This window comes from Anopheles marshallii, chromosome 3, assembly GCF_943734725.1.
Source record: "Anopheles marshallii chromosome 3, idAnoMarsDA_429_01, whole genome shotgun sequence".
In the NCBI taxonomy this organism is placed as follows: Eukaryota; Metazoa; Arthropoda; class Insecta; order Diptera; family Culicidae; genus Anopheles; species Anopheles marshallii.
The window spans coordinates 2,306,376-2,332,500 of record NC_071327.1 but is presented as its reverse complement, the minus strand read 5'-3'; the positions used below and the strand labels follow the sequence as shown (position 1 = coordinate 2,332,500).

General features: G+C 44.7%; 4 protein-coding genes across 4 annotated transcripts in view; 2 read left to right on the top strand and 2 right to left on the bottom strand.

The window, feature by feature from the left end:
- The window catches only part of LOC128711364 (splicing factor 45), a 1,546-nt gene extending 1,303 nt beyond the window's left edge, over positions 1 to 243 (top strand). Inside the window, exon 4 of the mRNA XM_053806235.1 lies at positions 1 to 243. This exon is cut by the window's left edge and continues 30 nt beyond it. Within this exon, the coding sequence (XP_053662210.1) occupies positions 1 to 243 (243 nt within the window).
- Positions 244 to 1,220: 977 nt separating this feature from the next.
- LOC128716148 (E3 ubiquitin-protein ligase RNF123) lies at positions 1,221 to 5,989 on the bottom strand. Its single transcript, XM_053811069.1, has 8 exons — positions 5,886 to 5,989; positions 4,372 to 5,818; positions 3,997 to 4,303; positions 3,400 to 3,905; positions 2,553 to 3,329; positions 1,837 to 2,479; positions 1,594 to 1,771; positions 1,221 to 1,527 (listed from the first exon to the last, which is right to left on the bottom strand). Exons 1-8 carry the CDS (start codon positions 5,987 to 5,989, stop codon positions 1,221 to 1,223), a joined length of 4,269 nt encoding a protein of 1,422 aa, XP_053667044.1.
- Positions 5,990 to 7,314: 1,325 nt separating this feature from the next.
- LOC128711884 (homeobox protein AHox1-like) lies at positions 7,315 to 19,599 on the bottom strand. Its single transcript, XM_053806771.1, has 6 exons — positions 18,747 to 19,599; positions 18,081 to 18,326; positions 15,142 to 15,464; positions 13,192 to 13,249; positions 7,595 to 7,839; positions 7,315 to 7,527 (listed from the first exon to the last, which is right to left on the bottom strand). The coding sequence occupies exons 1-6, from the start codon at positions 19,597 to 19,599 to the stop codon at positions 7,315 to 7,317; spliced, it is 1,938 nt and encodes a 645-aa protein (XP_053662746.1).
- A 5,024-nt stretch (positions 19,600 to 24,623) lies between these two features.
- Positions 24,624 to 25,754, top strand: LOC128712060 (uncharacterized). The gene has a single exon (XM_053806955.1). The coding sequence runs from the start codon at positions 24,624 to 24,626 to the stop codon at positions 25,752 to 25,754; it is 1,131 nt and encodes a 376-aa protein (XP_053662930.1).
- The last annotated feature ends 371 nt before the right edge of the window (positions 25,755 to 26,125 follow it).

Genomic DNA, 26,125 nt, shown 5'->3' with positions numbered 1-26,125 from the left:
GAGCTGGAACCGGAAGTGAAGGACGAATGCAACACCAAGTACGGTGATGTGGTGACGGTGGTGATCCATGAAGTTCCGGATGTGGTACCCGAGGAAGCGGTACGCATTTTCGTAGAGTTCAAACGTATGGAAAGCGCCATCAAGGCCGTGGTGGATCTGAATGGACGATTTTTCGGCGGCCGGCAAGTGCGTGCCGGGTTTTATAATCAGGAAAAATTTGAAAACATGGATCTAGGAGGTTAAGTGGGAGTGGGAATTGTACTAAAGTAAAGGTCAGGTACAGGTCACCAGCTGTAACTAAAATGTCTACTATTCTTGTATCTTTATATTTTTCACATTTGTATGACAAGAAAAAATAGCAGTTTTAAAAGCGCTAGGCATAAAACAGATTCGATTTATTTAAGGAACACACACTTCTCATACTGAGAAGCTTCAAGCTGCATTTCGATCCTTACTTCTGTGGGAGATTACAATAATAAGGATGGCGGATACATGTGCGTTTCCTGTAAAGAGCCTACCAAAAACCCGGGAGTACGTATTTGAGCTGAGCAAAAATTGTAGATTGAGGTAAGGTGGTTTTAAAGGGACATTGCTATGCTACACAAATCAAGAAAGGAAATTGGCTAGCTAGAATTGTTGCGATTCCCAATTCACCACGAAGTACACTTCCTCGACGTAAAATGGTAGTCTTTTATGAATGAGATCATGAGTTGACGTTACTTAAAGCCTACGAACAATGCTGGCGCATCCGTAAACGGTGCACGCTAGAAGCACCATTCGCCTAACGAACGGTTTTGATTGACTAGAATATTTGAGTGAATGTTAGTGAACTTTCTTCACGCGCAAAAAGCCAACATACAAACAGACGATATGCAACGACGACGATGCGTTTCCTTACGGCACGCTTGTATTACTTTCCTCCTTCGTGTTGCTGATGGATCCACTTTGTAGTGGATATGCACGCTTCAAAGTATACAATCCTTTTTCCTACACCCGCAGTGTTGGTCACCTGATATGAGATCTTGGAGACCTCTTGGTCGTTGGTTCACTTGGTCCAAAAGGAGTCAAAATCGATAAGAGTTAGAAACCCCGTTTAGATAGTGATTACATACATCCAGACGCTGCATATCCAAAACACGTGCACAACGCTATTGTGTTCAGGAGAGCAATACATGCGTTCGCTTCAAAAGCTCCATTTAGTTTACGTGGGAATGTGACGATTAAGTTGATGTTGCACTATTTCGCGGTCCATCAAAGTCATCGATAGCACTGAGCGACGTGTCGTCATCCAGTGTCGGCGTTGTTCCACTACCTTCGTCCGCTACGTATTCTATTGATGTGATTGGGGTGGAAGATGTGAGCACCATAGGAGAAACTTCCATTCGGGGTATTGATGGTGCGGGTGGTGCTGGGGGTGTATTGCAAGCTTCGTATATGATTGCCCCATCTTGGCGAGTAACGCGTGTGATAAGAATTTTACAGTAAAAACATTGCTTGCTGTTCATTAGATGCTGCATTATGCAAGTCCTGGAAAAGAAGATATGACGGTGTTTAAAGCTGTTCAGCTTATATGACGGGTTGATAAGGACATACTCGCAAGATTGATGCTGACACGGGTCAAATGCAGCTGAATTGGACTTGGCGTAACATATTGGGCAAAGAGAATCCTCTGACAGGATGGTTATCTCCGATAGCAGAGTTTGACGTAACTGCAAAATCTCAATCAATCGTGCAATCTGTCCAACTTCTTCCGGTAGAACATGGCTGGGATCTATAAATAGAGATAGTACACCATGATGGCATCTGAGTGAGCCTCCATACCAGCACAACACTTACAGTCGGCCATATTGAACTTGATAATGGGTGGATCGGGAATGATTTCCTTCATACCGACCGAACCACCACCGCTGCCAGCCTTTCGAAACGGCGAGGGCACTCGAACCTCGTTGGTGAGTGGATCAATGTGTGCCCGCATCTTTGGATCAAAGTTTCCTCTGGGTGCTTCACCATTACTGTTTGTTATCGGTGTCTTCACCTCGCCGAGCGCATACTCCAAAGAGGCAATGTGAAAACTAGTGTCCGTAAGGAGATACTTCGAAATGCGTGGTATTTTCGTAATGCATTCCGTCGAGCTACCAAGTTCGTGGCGCATCAACGCCAGCAGCATCCCAATCGCGGCACTGATGATGGCAAAGTGCGTCACGTTGCTTAGATCTGGCAAGCACAGGTCCATTACGTGCTGGAAACAACCGGGCGGAACGGTAACCCGTGAAAGCACCTGAATCGCTAGCTGGCAGATACGGCTAAGGATAATTTCGCTGTTTGCCCTTGTCGCGTCTTGCAGCAAGCTGGGCGTGATCGTTACGATCATCTCTAGTGCACGCATAAGCGACACGGTCAGTTCGAAGCACATGGAGCAAATTTTGAGTTGCTTTGTTTCGATCACGAGCTGCTCGTCACGTTGCGATATGTTTTGAATCTGTAATCAGAACATTTAAATGGGTCCAAAAGATCAGTACCGATGCTTCCTCATCGTGACCAACTGTACTTACGTCTTGAAGGATGTGTATAAATTCGGAAAACGCCCAATTCAACTGCGACAGAACGGAATTCAAAAACGTTGTACAGTATGGTTCATCTTTGCTGAGCGTTTCACTGATCAGGCGTTGGAAATGTTTTGACGGGCAGGCCGGTGCGATCAGATGCAGCAGACCCGTGTGCGAACCATTCTTTGCCCGGCTACGATATAGCCCGAGCGATTGTTGGGTGGCGGCGGGATCTTTTCCCGCTTGCCATACGCACGGCGGGCGTGATTCGCGATACGCGAACCCATCACCGAGCCAAAATCTCAACAACAACCAATTACTCTGTCCCCAGGCCCGGTTTTCGTACGGACGCAGCAAAGCCCGGACAAGGGCATGTTGATTGTCCGTGGTCGCATTTTCCAGCGCATGGATACCGGCCTCGTGACACGTCAGTGAACCGAGGGCCTGAATCAGAGCGTCCTTGCAGGAAGCAAGAATTACTCGCGGGTCAGCCAAGTGTTTGGCTAGAAAGTTGGCCGACGAGCGGATTAGCTCAGTGTCACCGGCAAGATCATGTTGGATGGCAGTGTCGTGAAAGCTAAAATCGAGCACAGTGTCGAGCAGGATGGGCGTTACGTTGATGTACGTCTCAGGCAGGAACGCAAACAAAATCTCCTCCGTGCTGAACGTGTGTAATGTTTCGAAAATTATTTCAAGCAACCAGCAGAGCAGTCGTCGCCGATGTGTTCCGAGAGCTACTGAACGATACCACGCTTGCTTTCGAGCTAGTTCCATCGATCGTTTCTAAAGGAAGATAAGGAATAAGAAAATGTTAAAAAAAATTAAATAAGAGCTATAGTCACAACCAACGTACCGCAAAAATACTCTTCCGCTGTCCAAAGCGTGCCTCCAGCTCATTCAGTAGCTCTTCGTGCGATTTTTGTCCCTGACTTGAGCTACTCGTGCCGCCGATCGTGCATCGTTTTAGCTCCTCCAGATTGTGCATCACTTCGTCACAGTTGCTCTTCGTCTCGAGCAGTATATCCGAAAGGTGCGTTATGTTATCCCGCAGATCCGCTATCATCACTACGTACTTGTGCGCGACGGCATTGTAGAATATTACGCAACAGTCAAGCAGCTCACAGACGGCACGGAAAGGATCCAACGGGCCGCAACCGATTGCACCGGCCGTACATTTTGGCGATGGTTGCCCGGTTGCGGTCGAGCCAGCACCATCGTCCACCCCGTTCATAGCGTGCTGGGTGGATTGTTGATGCCGGTCCGGGATGCTGTTGGCCGCTCGGGATACTAGAGAGTAGGCAGTGGAGGGACCTCCGGAGACGAGAAACATGGCCGAATCGAGAAACACATTGAACGCGGCTGAGAACGACGGTAAGGTTTAAAGATTTTGCCCAATTATTCCAGATAGAAAGAATATCCTGTCTAAAGCCATATCCCCATGTAAACTTACCAATTTCACTTCGCAAATCACTTGGTTGATCTACCGAAAGCACACACGGATGATCCGGACCCAACGCGTCGATAAGTTGCGCTCGGAAATGTTTCCGCAGATAGGACAGTACACCGCCAATACGATCAAGGTTAGAATATTTGAACGTACCATCATAGAAAAAGCGACAATCAATTGTGGGTGGACCGGCTTTTTCGGGCGCCCCACCATAATCACATTCGTCCTCCCAGAGCGTTTTGGACACGTCCAGAAGAGTGCAAAGAAACGATAGTCCTATCGCAGGTTGTGTAGTCGAGGAGTATAAACCCTACAAAGCGATACGAAAGAGATATCAATGAAGGACTGTTTGTTCTCTTTTCGCTCCACAATACTCACCCGCAACTCGACATTATTTTCCATCACAAACTTTCGAACCTTTGTCACGAATATTCGTCTGCTGCTGGGTGAATTTGTTTCATTTCCATCAGTATTGTTCATTAGAATGTGGATAAGATTCTTCTGCAGCGTGTACAGCACGGAAGTGTGCGCTTTTAGTCGTTCGCAAGCTGACAAGTACGTTTCTTTCGAGCCTCCCAACCCTTCGGTCCATATGTGATCATCGGGTAACAGCTGCTCCAGTGTCGACTCGTCCGGTGGTTTCGTGTAGAGAAACAGTGGCAGACAGTTCTTCTTGAAGAACTTGTACTCGAGGAGATACTTCCGCGTGGCCGGATGATTACAGACACACGTCAGTATGACGATGATTTTACGCTGCTTTTCATACTCCAAATCGACGGGCGTTTCCTTGTACGTGTTGGCAAGATAGTTGAGCAATTTCTTCAGGAACAGCTTCATCTCTTCCTGCTCCAGATACGTCCACAAAAGGGTGAGAAATGTTCCGAGCGTGCTTTCCGGAGCACCCGGCTGTGTTGGAGCTTCATTCTTACTCCCGTGGCTATTGCTGCGTAGCACACACATCCCACGGATATAGCTGAACACTTTATCCTCCACCACGTACGAATTGCCCAGCAATGGGGCGATTCTTTCGATTAGGCAAGCGGCCAGCAACATGTACATCGATTCCGGTGTTACTACTCCACCACCGAGCGAGGTCAACCCTTTTTGACTACCATTGGAGATTCTCGCGTGTTGCGAAATGGTGCCGGAAAGATTGACGAGATATTTCAACAGACAGTCCGCCTGGTACAGTGCCACATCCGGTGCTTCCTGGAGTGGTTTGTATCGCTCTACCGGATGCTTGAATGGGGACCCACCAAAGTTTGCGGTGAGACTATCGTTAAACGCTAACGAAACCGCCGGATAAAGGGCTAGGCCGGGTCCACGTTCGATGTCCTTAAAAGCCTCACCCAGTGGAGCACCGTTGCGGTAGTATTCAATTCGTCCGGCGTTCATATCTACACATACGCCAAAAATATCGCCCGAACGCCAGAATGGGCCATACTTTTGTGTGTACACGTGCCAGATGCGTTGCTTGCTACCGTCCAACCCGTAGCTGTACCGTGTGTCTCCAACACCGGTGTCCTGCGTAAATTTGCAGTGCGCCGAACACCAGCCAATCTGCATGACGCCCTTAGAACGTAGCTGAACCTCATACATCCAGCGGCCACTGTAGACGCAACAGTTCGCTTTTACCGTCGAGAAGGCATTCTGCGACTGGAGCGTCAGCTTATCCTTCGAAACCAGTATCGATCCGTCATCCGTCACGTCGAAAACGGTTCGCCTGGGTCCAAGTCTTCCTTCGACCGGTTCGTACGCCGGATTTGGATCGAACGGATGATCATTAAGCTTCTCATCGAGCCACATTCCAATTTCGGCAATAAACCTATCACACACCAAAACAAACAAGGTTCAAATTACATGCTGGCAATGATAAACTAATGGAAACTTACTCTGACAGCACGAACTGGCGCTCCCGGTCGCAGTCTTTCTTACCACCGATAGCAACCGTACAGTCGCCATCGAAAATATTGGCCACAGCCGAAAGAAAATCCATCCTAACTTACTGCTACTGTTCCGATGCCCACAAGCAGTACACTGCCAACACGAACTTCACCGCTTTTCCGCGCTACATCATGGAGAAGCTTCACGGAAAGAACCACAACGGCAAACGTTGGCTTGCTACGATCAGCACAAAGAAATCCGACGCTTCATGCTAATGGCACAGTCAGGTATCGATTTTATACCGTGTACACACACTTGGGCGCCGCGCCTTTAGGCACACTAGCAAAAAAAAAAAGATGTTGACAGAAGAATGTCCGAATAGAATGGGGTTGGGAAATGGGGAGCAGGATATCGGGATGTGCTCTGCGCTTTGTTTCTAGGATAAAAACAGAAGCGCTGGATGACAGTTGGAATGACAGCGCACAGCTGTTTACGAATCCTGTACGATAGGGAAAGGAGAACGAAAAGGCGCCCGAGCAAGTGCGTGTGTGCGTGAGATCGTAAGGACGGGCTGCCAAACAAATGCAACGGTGCCGATTCAAAGTATTGTGCCACGTGGTTGAAGTGGTGAATATTGATTAGATCTCTTCTTTCTTTTTGGATAAATATATTAAGTTTTTGTAATGCTTTCTTTAATTGATTCGCAGTCTTGCTCTGCTGAAGAAGTCTTCGATACCACTCACAATCTAGTGGCGTCGTCAGACAACCGCTTACCGTATCCCAGCCTTTCTGTCGGAAGCATTAAAACCATCACTCCATCTTAATTTGAGCCTACCACACCATGGGAACCACCTGATAAGACTTTAAGGGATGGGTCGTGCGGTACCATTCTACTGCCATGACCAACCAACCGAAGCCAGCCATTCTCTTTCAGAGCATCCTACTCTCCAACGCAGCTACAAGGACTCCATATAGTCCCAGCTTCGGACTAGTATCTTTTTAAAATAATTTGTGATATGATCATCAAAATAATGTCTTCTTTTGCAGGTATAAAAGCTAAAACCCTGAAATAATGTACGAAATTCAATTGAATAATGAACGAAGTACAGTAACCAGCACAGAAGATAGCACTACCGAAATGGTGTATATTTATATTACACAGGATAAACAAAAAGTATGTTAGTGTGCTTGTAACTCCACGGGTGGTTGGATGTAATTTTAGGAGATTGTTCGAATTTCAGTACACGTTTTGATTTTTAACTCCTCCTTAAATGAAATCCTTTCGCTGTTGTTCTGAATGTTGCCTCAAAGTTGCTACATTGGAAATGGCATCTTTCGAGGTATCGAATTCTCTCTTTCCTTAGTTTAGGTGCTATTCGATTGCTATTCGATGGATAACTGATGACAAATCGATAGCTTTCTGCTGAGTGGAACCAGTTACGAGGACACGTTGTTTACAATTTTCTTCTGATTTTCTTTGTGCTTTTCCGCCTTGAGCCGTAGGTCGACGATACTGGAGTTCTTGTCGTGTGCCACGGTGAATCCGGGCAGTGTGGCAATGGCGGCGGCCGCCGCAAGTCCTCCCGGTCTGTACTGGGACAGTGAGAAAAGGCTCGCCGGTACGGAACCGGAAGTAAGAGCAGCTGCGTACTGTGAGAAGAGAACAGAATGTTAGAGTGTTCGCTAATGGCCATCCAATGTTCACGTGTCTCATTACCTGTTGTGCTGCAGCGGAAATAAACGCAGAATCGAAGGCAGAGAAGGCAGCAACGGGGAAGTGATGGTTGACCGCTGCTGCTGCTGTTGCTGCGGTAGTAGAAGGAGGCAATCCAGTTCCGGCCGTACCTCCACCGGGTGGAACACCGTTACCAGCACGAAGGGACGGAACGTTAACGTACGGCGCTACACGACACGGTTCGAGCGGAGTGGTGACCGGTGGGCTGTGACTCGAAAGGATAATACCTGCGGGGAATGGAAAGGCCAGTGAACACCAGAGCCAAAACGGTACTATAAAAAAGAGTCCTCTTTTCTTCATAAAGCATGTGCTGCTGGAGGAAAGGGAAAGATTTATGAGACGGAAGTTTTGAATGATAGCCAACTAAATTCAAGTTCCGGTCGTTTCGTCGTCCACTGGGCTTACTGCTGGGGCTTTTTGTTCGTTGCCGTAAAGGTAAAGAATCGATGGACTAGCGAGAAACATAACTCAACAAGATAGAAGAAGGAACGTTTGCTTAATCACACCAACAAATGACACAAGCGGACCTTTGCCTGGGATGGTTGATTTTTTTATCCTTTATCATTCTTACCGATAACTTAAATACACTTTTATCAATCATGTCAAAAAGTAAAACTTGAATGCAAAATAGTATAAAAATGACATCGGTGGGACTCGCGCTAGATACTATATTATGGTCTTAGAATTTCTAGCAGGAAATTTGAAATTCAATAAGATTTACTATAAATCTGTTTCCGTTACCAACAAGGCATTTCAAAAGTTCTTAATCAACTCTCTCGCAAACATTTAAATTGCTCGTAAGACTTACGTCCTTATTAAAATACTTCCTTAACGTACTTTACACCTTTATGAATCATAAATGCAATTATCGTACTTTCGATGCAATTCATATCGTCTAAAGATGGTATGAAAATAACATTTCAACTTTAAACTCGACTACAGCAGGAGATAGAGCAGCACTTGAATATTTTCTTCACCAGCAAATGCACTCTCTGCCCTCATAGGGTGATCGGGGAGTGTTGCCTGCTGTTCAGTTTTTATGATCATTTCTCGCCCTTAACTTTATCTTTCCACTTGATTTGGAATCCGGGCCGGGCCAGAGGGGAGGGCAAGTACCCAGATACGGGAGCTAATTCAATTATGTGATTACATTTGATGTAATCCCATAAATCCGAGACTATGACTCTGTGATGGTCCGGTTTCGGTTGTGGCTCCTTGTTCCCGCTCGAAAGCCAAATACGCAACAGTTCCATCATTCGACAGGAAAAAGAAGGACTTCTTCTGTAAGTCTGGCCTCGCTTCGGAACGTGTCGGTGTGTAGAAGGGAAGGAAGTGCCCGACAACACACACACACACACACACACACACAGGAGGGTGAAAGAAACGGTCGTCAGACAGTTTATTAAATTATCATTTTGTGTTGTATTTATTGCCGACTCCGCACAAACTCCATCGCACTGGCGGGGGTTGCGAAGAAAGGGAGAACAGGAAAGCGGGATAGCTTGATTTGAAAATAAAATCATCCGTTTCGTCTCGTATCGCTGGAGTGGAAAGATGTTGCCACACACAAACACAAATCGAGCCCGTATCGTTGCAGGTGCCGAAAGCCATCCTTTTTCAGCTTGGGTTGAAAAAGGAAAAAAAAGAAGCAAAAACAACACCGGAACACAAACACCAAAACGAGTAGATTGCAAATGCACATCACGTTACCGGGTGGTGTTTGCTTAGAAACAACCCCTGCTACTCCATAGATACCAACCTGACAGTAGGTTTGTTCCGGATGTGCAGTAGGCGATGTATTTTCGCGCTGTTGACGGATTGGGTTGCACGTTGCGATGTACTTACATGCACCGGGTAGATCGCGCGAGATCGAGAGCACCAAATTACACTAAAATGTCGTGGAAACTAGTATGCAGTATCGGAAAACACGAACGCGCTGCATATGCGCTTAAAATTGGTGGTTTTGTCGAGTCAGTAAATCCGCGTCGCTTTTGAACGTGCCTGCTGATGTAATTTGTCAAGCCAAACATGGCGCTAACCATGTCCCCGACAAGAAGCGAGGGCATTCCCAGCACGGTAGTGCATAATTTAAATTTGCATGTATTATTTTCCGTTACCCCGGGCTGTGCTGTTTACACTCTGTTTGTCTGCCAATTTGGCTGTGCAAACAGAGGCTCTTTCGAGTTCCATCCAAAACGGCCGGTAGGAAATCGCTATGTGGTGGGTAACGGTTTTTCGTGCCACTTTTTTCATGCCCCGGTGGAAACGACTCCAAGTCCGCGCGGTGCACGCTAATTTGTACGAAACGTAGAAAAGGCCACCGCGTGACACGTGTGCGCGGTTCGAATGTACCTTTTTCCGCTTGCCGAATGCGGAAACGTGACGTCGCCGTCTGTTTGATTACGGTAAAGCAAATCGAAAACCGAAAAGCACATGAAGATGTCCTTTTTTATGGGGTTGACAATTGGTTTGGGAGTTTTTTGATCGTCCATCCAGGCTTCAGTTAAAAATGGAACAGTAAGCCATTCATGATATGACGTTTTGCATTTGTTGCTGCTTTGAAATGTTGTGGATGATATACTTTACTGAATTGATTTTAGATGTTTTGCCCTGTCTTTAAAATATAGAAACAGATCTTTGCAATTTCAGTCATAAACACAAAAGAAGATTCAACAGAGTGTCTAATTATTGGTCCAATTGTTATGCCTTAGTGTTCAGTCTATCACATCGAAGATCGCCTATCGAATCTCATCAGAACTCTGGATTCTCGCAAAGATAGCTCCCCAAGGAGCCCGAATGAGGAATAATGGCATACACTCTACTCTCAGGCACTAGTCTCCCAGGCTCCGTCAGGCTCTCCTATTCAATGTGGTTGAGGGCTTCAAAAATTTTAAGTCTTCAACATAGACTCTTCTCAAACCATTGTCGGTAGTGATATTTTGTAGTATTAGCGCTGTTCGTTCTTGTTTCTTCTCAAGATTAAGCGACGTGCTCCTTTCTATTAGAGTGATATCTTAATGATTATTAATCAATTTTATTGAGGACTTTTCAGTAAGAATTATCTAAGAAGCCTTTATGGACTACGTCGTCTAAAGCCTTTGGAATAATATGTTCTATTCACCGGAGTTAAGCAGAGGCCGTTACAGTACACAATATTGTAGTGTCCTCTAAACCCCAGCTGAAAGCCCCCTCTGAGAGCTACAACACCTCTTCTATTAATATTCAAACAGATTTTTTGGATTGGGTGGTTTGATTCTATTCCAATAACGTACTCAGCCCATTGCGGATCCCAGATCAATTCTCTGCGCATTATTGAGGTGTCAAGGACACAATTGCCAGAACTCAAAAGACTATAAAGTAGTTCAGGAATGTATAATTTATGCTATTATTTGTTTAATAAAGTAATATTAGTAATTGACCTTCCACTCATTGTAATCGCTCATTTGCATCGAACCGCAACGAGGATTGGAATGCATACACACATGCTTGTCCGTGAATTGAATCACGTCGCGCTTAAGGCAAATATGTTTTTTTTTTGTGAGGTGTTTTGGGGACTTAGGTGTCCCATCCGATGGAGCTGAAGATGGTGAAAATAAAAAAAAGAAACATAAAAACGGACAACTACGAGCTAAAAAAGTCTTAAGAAGAAGAAATCCATCCAATTCTGTTTATCCCCGGGACGATATCCGAACCATTCCCAGGACACTTATTCCCAGAACAATAAATTACAGTGTCCTTTCCGGTGCTTTCCATCCTTCTCCCGTTCTACTTCGGTGTTTCCCGGACGAGTAAATCAAAGTGGATGTCCTTGTTTCGGAGAGTGTGGTTTCACCATCCGAAAGGACCAATCTTCGGTACAAGACACCCGTTCCAGCGCGAAATAATTGTTTCAAGTTTCGGCGATTTGTTTCGATTGTGTCGCGGTTGTCCCTTCTACCCGCTAGAATTCGCACCCTTCGATACGTTGAGCGGGAATTTGTCCGTGAAAAGAAAATCGCTCTTAGGGGAAACAATCGGATACCAATCGGACAGAGGGGTTAAACGATGCTTTTCCGCCCGAGAACGAAGAACAGACGGATAGAAAGGGAAGGATCGATCGGACCGTTTTGTTTGTTTCTCTCTCATGCTCTTTCTCCGTGTTGCCGCAGGGGTGAAGGGTGGCGTAAAAGCCATGTTTATCCGATAATTGAGTGTTTATGCTGTGATTGAAGCGATGAATTCAATAACATTAATTGACTTTAGCGCCCAGTGCAGTCTGGTGCTGTAGCTGGTACGACATCAATCCACATCCTTTTGAAAGGATGCAGTGACTTGAGAGCACAATGCACAAGGAGAGTGAGAGAGACACACGTTTTAACGGTGGTTGAATAAATAATTTGATTAAAGCGGTACAATCTAATTAATGTTTTGGAAAACAACAACCGGGAGCGCATTGGTGTGCGCGCCACCTTATGCTGTGCGGTTGGTTGGTTTACGAAAACCCCTTCGCCCTTCCAATGTGCACCACATGCAAATTCAATACATTTTTCATAAACGACCGAATTAAATTAGAACCAAATTGATGACAGTCTCGGGGCGCATAAATAATGACCCGACTGACGAGAACACGTAAGTCCGAGGAGAGATGGCTGAGAAGCGGATCGGCACCGAAAGCATCGGCGGTCCGGGAGGTTTTCCATGCAACAACATATGCGCAGACTCAGACATGTGACCGCTTATGGTGTGTGTGTGTTTCGGGGGTAGTGCATCTGTCCCAATCCTTTACTTCGCTTCCGGTCAATGAGGCTGACCAACCAAGGCGATTGTCGTCTCAAATAAAATGCTTCAACATTCAAATCTCGCAAAGCTTAAGGCGGGGGTTTTTTGGGAAGGTTTTACATTTCGATTGGTTTTGACTGGTGTCTTTCTTGGCCGCTTGTTTACTGTGTTAAATCATTTCAATATCGAAATACATCTCCCCTTTATTGATACACGCACCCCAAACACACCCTCACGGCACTCTGCTGCGGATGGAAACATAAACATAAATCAGTATAAATTATTTGATTAAATCGAATCGGCCTCACCGCACTTTAGCTCTTATTCCGCCCCGGGGGCATAAAGGAGGGATGGCTAACATTTCTTCTATTCAATAAATATAAACACTGATCACAAAAAAAGGCGACCCGAACGCATACGCACACGCACCGTATTAATGTATCGGGAATTTGCGTATGGTTTTATGATAAATTTCCAATCGGATCGTGGAGGAAAATTAAAATCAAGCCTCAGCACTGGAGCAGATTGCACCGGTTCGGTGATGGATTGTGGAACGGGAGGGCACAATTGGCAATTGCAATCGGTTGTATCGAATGCATAATTTATAAGCTTATGTGCGGTGTGTGTGTGTGTGTCGCCTTCGGTGTTCGTTTTCTCGATAAATGGCCAATTTGCAGTTAATGTTGCATGTTGACCCTCGCAGGGTGGAAAATAGAGATTTGCATGTGTTCCGATACGCCATTTTGTGTTTTTGCAGTTGCGAGTGGCATTATATAATTGAGTTAAGCGCTAATGTTACTGCTTTATACAAGCTTGCTTACCTTTGTGCATTTGGTTTTCATGCTTTCGACACTTGGCCCGTCTGTTCTGGAACCAAACCTGGTGTGGGAGAATGAAAAGAAAATGTGAAAACAGGCTCAATAAACATAAATCTACCCTTGCACAGAGTAAACAAAACTGCAACGAAAGCGTTTTATGATTATGAGTAATGGCAGAATGGCTTACGGAATTTCGCTGATTGCTCGCGAAATGAGAAGTCTTCGTTTTTCCGTTCTTAGGCGGATCTTAAGGGAAAACCCTAGGGGGAAAAACTCGAACACGAACAAAACAATCTGCGAAACTTGTTCAATGGCGAGAAAAAAGGCATCATCGACAAAGCAAAACATTTTGCACTTTTACCCAAAACGGACAATTCCCCTTGGTGGTAAATAATACTTTTTTTTCCGGTGTGTTTGTTGGTACATTTGGTATGTGACCATTTTCTTTTGCGTCGAAAAATTCAATTAACGCCACGGAAGCCATCATAAATTGTTGTGATACTGTCGCTACTGTCCAGCGGCTGCTAGTACCCGGTGTCCGGGACTCGGGCAGGTTGGTTTAATGTGAAAACAGGCAACGAAGAGTGAAGAAAGCACGATGGATGCAACAGAGGAGCAAATTATGATTCCCGCCGGTCCATAACTCACGGCTAATTTAACGGCCATCTTGAGCGAAATTGATATAAATAGCGAGCGGAAGGATGCGGGTTGTGGGTTGACTGTTCCAGAAGCTGGCAAAGGATAAACGTTCGAGTGAGAGATTGTCTGCTATAGCGTATTTCTCTGTTTGAGTGTTGCTTCACAATGCGTACAAATGTATTGTCTAGTGTGACGTCACGCTTACATCAGGAATCGATTACGAGCCCGATAATGGAAACTCCATTATGCTGTGAATGGATTGAATTGTCCTGTAAATCAACAGCCTCATCACAGCACCATAAATAACCCACACACACACACAACTTTCGTTGTCATCCGTTTTTGTTTTGCTTTTTAAATGCCACTAGCTAATGCCGCGACAGCAAGGCTACAACAACTACTTCAACAAAGCGAGATTGAATTCTCAATCGCTGGGAACACCTCTTCGAGTGGGAAGAGCACCGCGATCCCACAAGAAAGAGGCACGGAAAAGAAAATCCAATCAATTAGTGGAAAATTAATGTCCGATTTACGCAACGGAACAAATTCGCCAGCTAATGGTGAGCAAATTAATTTAATTAAATGCCACTGCCACACTCCGTGTACATTCTCAAACACACATAGGGCGCTAAGGAAAGGGACAAGGATTCGCCGTGCGCGAGAAAATATATCTTCATCGATTGAACATTAGCCGGCGTGTGGGATGATCGAACACAATAAATAAAATGTGCCAATACTTAGAGCCCCACTGCCACGTGACCACGTGTTGTATCTGATGGAGACGCCTGGCATTTTACTTCTGTCCGCACAGCGGGATTATTGTCAAAATTACGTTGACTTGGCGAGACTGTTCTCTAAAAACGGTTTAGAAGTTAAGTGTTTTTTTTGGCTTAAATTATACACGAAAGGCTTACAGCTGTTGGTGTTGGTGCAACATCGAGCTCATCAAAATGTGGGAAGAATTGTTGATTGGAACTGAATTCTGGTGTCTGAGCTTCAACATCACGTAATCTTATGACAGTGCTTGTATAAGGTAAAAAAAGTACAATAATAAATTTGATTATCGGTAACGTTAGCCCCCGGGAATCGATGCACAATAAGGATAGCATTATCATTCACCATTTCTCGGTGGTCGATAACTCAACTGATTTTAGCACCCTTTTGCATATGCCAGGAATCCCACTGAAGGGATGGCCCGGTCCAAAAAGGGAACCCCCTTTAAAGCTGGTAATCCTTTCAATTTGCCTAAGTGATTTTCGCCAAGAAAGGCGATGAATTTTTATGCGTCCAGCGATAGTGGAACGGTTCGATTACCTGCACCCTTGCCTCGCTAAGTCCCAACCGCTGGCTTAGCTCTTCCCGCATAAATGCATCCGGGTAGTGCGTTTCCTCGAACAACCGTTCGAGCTCGTTGAGCTGCTCGAGCGTAAAGTTCGTTCTGGATCGGCGCTGTTTGTTGTTGGTCAGTGCTGATAGTGGACCATGCCCGTTGGTGACGTGTGTCGGTTCGGTTGGTAGTTTTAGCCGTTCCTCGGCGGGAGTGGTACCGGCCGGTGGTGCGGACTCTGATCGCGTTCCATCGGCACCCGCATCCTGGTCCCGGTCGGGCGTAAGCGATTCCCGAGGAACTCGCGATTCTGCAATGATTGCAAGGAAGAAATAGATCGATTATTGTTTTGAGGAGAGAAATTACAAACCGCTCGCCACTTGAAGCGAGAAGGCAGAAATGATTAATGATGCCTAGCTGGTGCCTTGTTACGGCACCAGCTTTCCGCAGAAGATCATGCTATGTGGTTAGGCCTTCGTCTACTGTAAGTCGCATCATTTGTCATCATCAAAAACGTCGCTGTTTTAACCGAAAAAAGTTGAATAATATTATGCAGTATCTTTAACCCATAATGTTCACACTATTGCACAGACCGTTACTAACGCGAACTAATAAAAACGCACCGAAGAACTACAAATCCCTGACCGCGAAACTGTTATTGTGATACCTTGCAGCAGCTCACCCTCAACAGTTCGAGTTCGATGCACATAAACAATGCTAAATTTAATCAAACCTTTCAACCTCCCTATTCTCGAACGCACCTCAATCAGCTCGGGAAGGCACGGGGCAACAGCACTTGAACTCTTGTGCTCTTTTCGCCAACGAGGGGTCAGGCCAGATTAAACTTCTACCCTGGTTCTTCATTTCCCGGGGAAAAACACTCCCTTTTCTTCCGGGCCACAATCGCTCTCTCTCTCTCTCTCTCCTTCGCCCAGTTTCGCCCCCTTCTTCGTAACAGGCGAACGGCAACCGGCGCACCAATCTTTTATTCATGATTATTTGTAATGCAATTTATATCAATTTAACACAATAATAGTGTAAAGTTTGTGTAACGACGACCCGGTCGCTGGCGTGGTTGTGGCCGAAGACGCTTCAACATTTCACGTCGGCAAGCGCGTGCGAAGATGAACTTCCACCGGTCCAGGGAACTCGATGAAGTACGGTTATTTTACGGTAAAACTTAATAACAAACTCGCTCACCGGGTTGAAGTTTGCAGGGGGTTGCCTCCACGAACAGAACCGGAGGGAACGTTCTCAAGATACTCTGTTCCGTGTGAGGTGTGGGTTCATTTTTCTGCCCATTCCGGCCCATTTTACCAAACGATGCAGTGCGTTATCTTTTACCACTTAAGGTTTATTGTAATTTTTTACACCCCGCCGTAGTAAAGGTGGGTGAGTGTGGTCGTGATTTAGAAGAAAAAGTTCGTGTACATCGCCGGAAAAAGAAAAGGTGCATAATGGAGCATGTTATGTTTGCAATTGTTATTACATTTCTCACCCGCGGTGAAAGTAAGCGTTGAGTGCGTTGTGGCCCGATTATGCTGTCGAGAAATGATCATGTTCTTCATTTTCTGGGGCCCTCCTTTTTGGTGGGGCAATGTTAGCAGTAATGAGTTTTCTGTACTACGTGTAAGCAATACAACATTTCCCATGCATTATGCTGCAGCACAATAACGACTCGTTGTCGGGCAGGATTGTGCAAGTAAATGTGCTGTATACAAATTTAATCTCCGCACCGTGGGGGACAGGGAATGTAATTGAGTTACAGTGTGAAAAATATGGCTCCAATCCATGACGAATGGGAAAAAAGTGATGTTTACACCATGAAGCATTAAAATCGTCCATTCTGTTTGCTTCTTAAGCTACTAGCGTCTGTCATTAGGATTTAGGTACGATTCAAAATTTCAAAACTACATTACTAAACATCAACTGATTAAACAGTTGAACACTCATTAGAATCAATTTTATGAGAGACCAAAAAAAAACGTCACACTTCCAAAGAAGTTGCTCATAATCTGCGAAGTAATCTCCTATGCTCCCACACACAGACGATTCTTCCTTTACTCATCCTCCTCGCCTCACACTGGGTAGAAAATCTTCAAGAAGCAACCATTTAATTAAGTCATCCTCCTTACGGTACAACCAATTAATTAATTAACACGCAAACGCGGCCAGCTAGCGCTATGCTAAGGTCGTGTAAATTTCCATTCACTCGAACGGTAAATCCTTCCGTCCGGGTGGGAGTGCGGATCCGAGCTGGGTAATGAAATGTAAATACGCCGGAACATAAGACACGCCATAAAGGAAAGACGAGGAGAAAGGAGGCAGGGAGGGGCGAGGATGCTTAAATTTGGGCCATGTTTTTACATGGTGACGGAAAACGATTGCCTCTTTTGCTTTTAAACCGACGGGCCGGCTGAACCGAGAAAAAAAGGGAAAAAGGGTTTTGCTTGATCCTGGTCACGGCACCACCACAGCGGCCGTGGCGCTTCTGCGCCTCTACCCGCGACAAGGTGAGGTGATCAAACGAACGGAGAATTAATGGTGCAAAATGAAATGAATTGACAGTAAGACTTTTGTGAAAACTTCGTTACGATGTAACATGGCTTGATGACTCAAGCTTACTGCACAGAATGCTAATTAATAGACACAGTTTCGACCCACTCTTCCACGCCGAACGTTCGGAGGGATTAATGCGCAAGGCTTTTACTGTGATCGCACTCCGGAGAACACGGGTTCCTTCTCACCCTTCCCGGAAAGGGGTTAATTTATTTGATTACTTTCTTATATTCCCTCCGGGTGGTCTGGCGTAAATTGAAGCGAAAAACGGAAGAAAATCTTACCACCTTCCTTGCAGTGTTAAGATAATGTTAAGTAATGATCTGTTCGTCCTTTTTTTATGCATCACACCCATAACATCACATACCTGTGTCGGATTCACCGTCGGTACCGGCTACGGACGCTGGTGGATGATGGCCCGGGTTGCTTAGTGACCCCGCCGGATAGTGGTGATTGTTGATCAGGTCAACACTTTGCTTGAGCAGCTCGGAGGCCGGTTTGGGACGTACCACCTGCATCGTACCGGTCGGATCGTATCCATGGGCCACTTTGGCCACTCTTGTGTCACTTTCCGAACGCACAAGATTTAAGGCAACATCATCTTTGGCTTTTACTGAGAATTATAGGAGTGAAAAATAGCTGTAGTAAATATTTTAAAGAATTTGAATTTATGTTAACAGGAAGCGCCTAAAGGTATGCAAATGAAATTTCAGTTTTGTGTATTCAAAGCAAAGATGCCCACATTAATTAGATTATTGAATCAACTCTGAAGGATGCAATGGACAGCGCCCAAAAGTATGCATTTGCTATTTTGATTGAATAACCTGCCTATTAGAAGAAAATTGACAATTTTGTTAGGTGATCGACACACTAAAAAACCTAGTCCAGAAACAGAAGTGTTCAAATATAAGGCATACCTTTAGGCGCTTTAACCTGCGACCGAATGTAATACAAAACTGTCAATAGGAGTTTTGCAATTGCATTCTTCAGCTAGTTTTAGATAACACAAAAACCCAGCCTTATAATCACTTACCTTCCTTCTTTTCATCCACCAGATCGGCAATGAGCCAATTCCGTGGAACATGTCGCTTGCTGTTATTTTTTCCAATGGTATTTCCACCGTCACCAGCATTATTGCTACCACCGGTGCTACCTTTATCTGCCTCCTTCTTCTGTCCTCCACGTGTGTCATCTGTTTCGCCGCCAGGTAGATCGCACAGCGCCACATTGGACCGACTGTTCTCGTGCGTCTGCTTATTGTCAAATTTGCGTATAACACTAATTTCATTACGATTCGTCACACCTTTCTCGTTGTTATTGCTGTTGTGGGTCCCGGACAGCAGTAAGAGCGAGCGTCCTATCGTGTGTTTGTTCTGTCCATTTTTCTCAGATTGAGCCTCGTCACCGGAACCACTGATCACAACCGTCGGCTCTAGGGAAATGGTGCTAGATATCGGATGGGTGTGTGATGGACGACCCGTTCCGCTGGCCTTATGTTCCTCGTTATCGTACACACCTACGCTACTGCCACCGCTAGCGTTGCTGTAGGAAAGATCCGTAATTTCGATGTCGATCGTTTCCTCGTCCTCGTTCGAGGGTTCTGCGCGCCTTTCGTTTCTATCGATGGACAGGACATTCGAACGGAGCGGATGTAACGTGTGGAGCCGAGCGTGCGATACCTCGAGCGAGTGTGGATGTATTTCGTCCTCAAGATCACCACCAAGACTGCTGCTAGTATTGGAAAGCAGATCCGAATCGGAACCGGTCCGAGTGCCATAATCGGTATGTGGTACAGAACCGGCCGTGGCCGTCATGTTGAGCAAATCCAGCACACGGCTGTTGTTAAAATCGAACGATTTCGTTACGAAATGAGCCAACTGCTCCATGTTGTACCGGCGGGTAAGTGTCCGTGTCAGGGTATACAGCGATTCAACTTGTTCTAAATGTTCCAAGCAATTTGTATTGGTGAAGGAACTTTATATTTCAATGGTGGAATTTCATCTGAAAAGAAAATAAATAAATGGTTTACAATTCAAGGTAGACAACATAGGAATGCAAGGATAACCAGCTGAAAAGCTCTCGTATCGTGCACTGGTATCGAGCGAAAAATCGAACCTAACCCAATTATCATCTTCCTCATTGACGTCTATCTGTTTATAGAGGGTGAAATGATGGACTGCATTCCGTTTGGACTTAAAGTAGAGGCTAGAACATTAAAGCCAAGGGCGGAATAGATACACGTTCTGCCGATGGTCGATCCTTGTGGGAATCCGTTGTGAAGGTATTTCAAGGTATGATTCTATTGATTCAAGTGCTTTGATCAATTATCGTCATACCACACGGAGCAAGTGCGATGGATAGGTTAAGGATGATGTTTACTGAACGTATGATGCTTAATGATATAGTGCGAATTGCATGTATATAAAATTTGTTATCTAAATAGATCCCGTCTCATTAAACTCCAAAGATTTGCCGCCTAAATTCATGCAATGAGTATAGCTAAAGTATCTTTTAAAATCCTATTTATCTGTTTGATTGATGGATTAATCGATTTAACTCAAGATGGAGATTGAGACTTTATATCATTTACTTACTATCACATGTTATGAAATGTTGTGTAGTCCTTAAAATATCATCCACCTAAAAATACTGCAGTCAGACGTTTAGAGCTCTTCTTCAAGTTAAGAAAATAGCGTCGTTTGGTGGAACGATTTTCAATTCACCACACTATTCGCTCACTTAAATTTATTCTATTACGTATTTGATTGGAAAACTTTTCACACATTGTTCTACTGCACTGTACATCACCATGAATCACAATCCGTATGTTGCAGTTTGTCACTTTTAACACGGTACTACAACTCGTTCCGTGCAAGATGCTACCATTTTCATTGGTGCAATAATTTTTCCCTCAGTGCAATATTGCATCTTCAGACTGCAGCACCATTTCTTTGTATTTTTTCACCACCTTCGTGAGGTCGTTTATTATTTGCCTCTGTTAGTTTTTCTTATCCACTTCACATGGCTTTTAACACTTTGTCTCCACTGAACACGCGTTTGCGAGGTGCTTTTTCTTGTGCGCGATGGCGTGAGTTGATGCGTAAACCAAACCAGAACAGGTCCAACCGGAACGACCCCCGAACGAACAATAAACTGTTATTCCGTTTGTCCGCATATACTATATCGGCATGGGTGCATCCATCTGCACGGCTATGTTTCCGACCAGCTTCCCCGAGGTTTCCCTCAAGGATACCACGCGCTTCGAGGGTGAGTAAAGTAGAGGAGACTGCCGAAAGCAAACAGCTCTCACGCATCAGCCAGAGTGAGACGAACGTTTGCTCGCATCACAACTCTGCGTTTTATCTGTGTGAGTGGGTGGGTGTGTGTGGCGCGGTGTGCTTTTAACACGTTCGCTCAATTGCATGTTTGTGCAATGATTATCGTAATAATAAAAAGTAATCAAATTGAGTGCGGTGTCGTCACCGGATGCTCCCCTTTGCAGGCTGACATCTTGAAGTGCGCCTGCAAATGTGCCGTGACCAGGCGTTTCTATGTGTGTGCTTTGGGCACGCGTAGTATACAATGGGAATGAAATCTTGCGTCGAGGCACTCTTCCAATCGTACCACGCGACGCTGAACATCCCGGAAGGATGCTTAATCGTCCGTGAGGGCTATATTTCGCCTTAATAGAGCGATTTTCTATCGATAGGATGGGAATGCATAGGGAAGACCAGGCTCACCATCACAGGTATTAAAATTTAACGGTGATGTGGGAAGAAGGAAGAGATGGTTGTGTGTGTAAGTGAATGTATTTGGGAGATAAGTTTAATCACTCTTGATGGATAATTTTCATCATCTACAGTTTGGCTGTCTTGTTTGTGTGTACTTTGATGTGTGAATGATTAAAAAAAGCGTTAAAACTTGTGACTTTCAACTTCAAGTAGCTGCTATCAGCTCTTATAGTTTATTATTATCTCACAAAAGTTGTATTGTAGTGATAAAACATGTCTTTAACATAACTATCAATAGTTAACAATCGTTTTTTGATATTCATTTAGAGCGCTTTGATGTAATATAATTTTATGGAGTACAAATTCACCATAAAACGATAACAATATCCGATCAGAATGGAAACACCAGCGTAAATGGTCCCGTGCACCTGAAACCTCCACAAACTACCGGGCGCCTCCATGTACATTTGTTCACTGCGCATGCTTCACACTCACAACCAAATTGGACGACCGAAAAACAACTACGGACGCCATTACAAACGATGCTACATTGCTTTCGATTGGTCCATCTCAACCGTCAAGGGGTGGAGCTAAACCGTTCGCTTCCCTTCGCGCTACACCGTGAGCGACAAGTGAGACAACAGGAAAACGCTTGGCACGTGCTACTGAAACACCGAAGCAATTATCCGTCGATTTCATTCCATCAGGTTAATGGGCCGCTCGATGGGGGATGCCCAAGCGGCCAAGTGTCAGTGATAACAGTGATAATAATCGTCAAATGTTTACCGTTTTCCTTGCCGTTTCTTCGCGCGAACCTCAGAACGTGTTGCGTGTGAGAGCCTTCAGATAAGAGGTGATTTTCAAGTCCTTTTCTCTCTCTCTCTCTTTCTCTTTCTTTCTCTCTCGCATGGTATGCTTTGGAGTGTGTCGATGACAAAGCGATTACAATTTACCACCTTCCTGTGTCCATGTGTCTTCGACTCATTCGATTACACTTGGCCTTGTTCCTCCAACGGCGCGCTTTTAATCCCCCGGGGGGAAACTTGCTAGCAAAAGGAAAATGAAAAAAAGGAAGCAAGAAAAGTGGTCGGAACAACCGCACCGCCTGAAACAAATTGGTGCGAGGTAAATAAAATGTAAAAGATTTGTCCCTAATGGATTTCGAATGCCTTTTATGATTATTGATATTGTTATGGGTGTCGGGGCAGCCGTTTGGGTTGTTCCTTATTTTTATGCTTTGCTTTTGAACATTGCTCGATAGAAAGTATTAAAAATATTTCTTCTGGTTGGTGTATTATCATCATGTTTGTTTTTATCTCTTTCTTCTTCTTTTGCTTTACTTAGTTCACTTCTCCTAATTATGTACTTTTTATGTTTGCGATTTAGATTATTTTTATATCCTTTGTTTTACTATTTTTAAACTGTCTTGTCAATGCATTCGCTTCTTTTTGTGTTCGAAATAAATGTTTTACTATTTCTTGCTATATGTCTTATATTATTTTCATTACATTTATTCAAGATTTTCGGTTTATTAAATAACCTTTGTTTTACTTGATGAAAATCGTTATTTTTTTGTTATTCTCATTTATTTATTTATATTTTTTTGTGAATTGATTGATTGAGTACATTGTGATATATCGCATAAAAAAGGCAATTTGGTATTTGACATGAAGATTACTGTCTCCTTTTAACTCTATTTAAACAAACACGTTAGGACAATATAATACTCCCCAGATACTCCAGAGCAAATTTTCGCCTCAAATTCATTCCGCCAGTATAAATCAGTGCGGGTTTTCTTGCCTCTACATGGCCAGCAGAAACTAAAAAGTAATAAACAACAATTACACTCTCAAGTACGGCAAACCGCAGCCAAATCGTTTAATGTACCGAAATAAATTCATTTACTTTTGCACGAGAGGAAGTAAGAGAAGACGGCTGCTTATGCGATGTGTGTGTGTGTATATGTGTGTGTGTATTCCAAACATTCGCCACAATGCTTTGCTCGTGGTATGGAACTGTTTGCAACCCCCAAATGGCGATGGCCACAACACCCGAGTTCGCGACATTTCGGTGCCACAATTTGCATACGACTAAGGATTAAAATGTATCGAGACAATTATCATAAATTAAGGACGAGTGCGCACGATGCAGAACCACCGCACAATCGTACAACGGCAGGGCGCTCACAGTCACCTCGAACTTGTTCGGATAGTGGAGTGAATTTGTATTTCTTCTTTATTTTTTTAGGTTGCTTCTTGTTCTGCAGTCGAGTGTAGTGGTCGGGACGTTTGGCTAGCGCCGGACGATAAATTCGCACATTCAACGTACAAATTGCCGATAATGACTATCGGCAAAGGGCGAATCAATCTGTTGCCGGTGACGTACGGAAGGAAATAATTTTTGGTTTGATGCGGGCTATTGTGCGGCCTTATTAAATTTTGATGCTGTAGCATTTTCGTTCGGCTTTGGACATAAGCGGGTGTTTAGCGTTGTACTTAACTTCCGCGAATGAAGCAGTTGACTAAAAACTTTTCATTTTGTTGATAAAACTGGCCCTTGCCTATTGAATAATGTCAGGCTGATCATACACATTCTTGTTGGAATACTGTTCTTGGGCTTCTGCATGAACCTCAGACACTTAGTCAATGGGAAATAATTGTTCAGACATTGAATACATTTCTGTTATAAACAATCAAAGTTGAAGTACAGTTCCCCAAGTAATCCGTAAGATGGCATAAACCTACACCTGAAGGTAAAGAATAATAAAACCTTTTAGATATTCAAGAAGTTCATGGGATTTTAAAGTATTCAAAATAGACGATGTCCTTCTTGGTGACTTGGAGATTTTCAGTATTTGTTCCCGCTTGACTTGACGGGGGCTACAGCGGAGGGTTGTTGTTGGTCTTAGATTAAACAGTCTGTTCCATGGAAGTTTCACATTTTAAAGTGATCGGAAGAAGATGTACTGTCCACCGCATGCACAAGATAGATCAATATGTCGTATGGGAGAAATGTCGTCACACAGTAAGCTGTACAAGAGCGAAACAGTCCATCAATGCTACTGCATCAAAGCATGCGAAGTCTATTGCCAATCGGAATTATACGCGTGCTTTTAGCATCAGTACAACTATTCTGAACCCCATTCGCGTTTTAAACTTATCAACACCTGCAGAACCACCATGGGCGAAGCTTCCGATGAGAACATGCAGCAGTTTTCGATATCTAGTGACTTCTTCCTGCAGTATATAGATTGCACCCAGCTGGAGTCAGCATTTACGCCCCTGCGCAAAAGCAACCGGTCCGCGCTGTGGCCACTGATGGAGCGTAGAATAAAGGCGCGCGAAAACACCGACCTTCAGGTGCACATCGACGACAATCTAATTCACTGTCACCTGTTGCCGCTGCAGTGCTTCAGCGAATACTTCGAACAGGAGGTGCGTCCGGGCCAGGCGGTGGTGGACCTTCCAGCTCAGCAGGTACCTTCGGCCGCATTTCAAATCGTGTACGAGTGGATCTTGGACCCTAACCGACAGCTCGAGTGGGAACATTTCGTTAGCGTACTGTCGGCCGCTGAGTTCCTCCGGATCCCGGCGCTGGTCGAACGTTGCTGGCAACATTTGGACAATCCGAGGGTGGTTGAGAATGTGGCATTCTTCGTGTTTCTGCAGGCGCGAAAGTTTCGCAGCGTCCAGCTGCAACCGATGATGCTGCGCCGGATCTGTCGATTCTTCCTGAGCCTCGTTAGCACGCCCGAGTTTTGCGAGCTTTCGCTGGAGGAGCTATCGGTGCTACTGGCGTCCAACATTATCGGGGTGTTTGACGAAACGGATGTGTTGTACGCCGCCTGTCAATGGTTGCTGTACGATTGGAGCGCACGGCAGCAGGCGATCGAGAGTGTGATGAAGTTGGTACGCTTCGAACGGATGCGGACAGGTGATCTGGCCCGGTTCTGTGTCTTCCAGGAGTGTGCCGAACTGCAGCCAATTCTGCGACATTCGGCTACGAAGCAGCTTGTCGATAGGGCACTTGCATCGATTTGCTCCCATCAACAGGTCGCAGACACTCAAAACTCTGCAGCAGATGGAAGCAGCTGGCTGATAGCGCACCGTTTACCGACGGAACGTGTCCGACTGGTTCCGGACACTGCGGAAACGATCGCATTTGTTGCCGGTGACACGAGCTACGATGGTTTCATGGAGTTCCTGCACGTACTGTGCAACAAACCCAACACCTGGCAAACGTTCCGACTGTCCGAAGACAATGTAAGCCTGCTGGAAGATATGTTTGGGGAATGTACCGTAGCAGATTAACAAAATTCTCGTGCAGTTGAGTTTTAGGCAAATTAGCGGTGATGTCTAAATTTTGCGCTTTTCTTAGGCGAGAACTTGCCGATTTGTTAAAGTAGTTTTATTTTTTACATTTTACTCCTTCTATCAATAAGAGACGATCGTTTTAAACGTATCATAATATACTAAGTTTTTATTTTCTTCGGGGTTTTTCTTATGGAAACAAGCGTTCATACAGTTATGCTACACACTGTATTGGCTGTGAAATGGATAAAGAGAAACGAAGAACTCATGTTGCATGTTGCGAAGACTGCATGTTTCCACATGAAACAACAAACATTTTGACTACAGATACAGTGCTCTTTTTTATTTTATATGGAATAATAAAGGCTCAA

Coding starts and splice junctions, on each gene's coding strand:
- LOC128711884 (XM_053806771.1), bottom strand. CDS start 19,599: ATGGAGCAGTTGGCTCATTTCGTAACGAAATCGTTCGATTTTAACAAC. Junction 13,250..15,141: donor TTAGCGAGGCAAGGGTGCAG/GTAATCGAACCG, acceptor CTCCCACACCAG/GTTTGGTTCCAGAACAGACG. Junction 7,840..13,191: donor TGAAAACCAAATGCACAAAG/GTAAGCAAGCTT, acceptor CATTCCCCGCAG/GTATTATCCTTTCGAGTCAC.
- LOC128712060 (XM_053806955.1), top strand. CDS start 24,624: ATGGGCGAAGCTTCCGATGAGAACATGCAGCAGTTTTCGATATCTAGT.
- LOC128716148 (XM_053811069.1), bottom strand. CDS start 5,989: ATGGATTTTCTTTCGGCTGTGGCCAATATTTTCGATGGCGACTGTACG. Junction 5,819..5,885: donor CGCCAGTTCGTGCTGTCAGA/GTAAGTTTCCAT, acceptor GGTGTGTGATAG/GTTTATTGCCGAAATTGGAA. Junction 1,772..1,836: donor CAAGTTCAATATGGCCGACT/GTAAGTGTTGTG, acceptor CTCTATTTATAG/ATCCCAGCCATGTTCTACCG.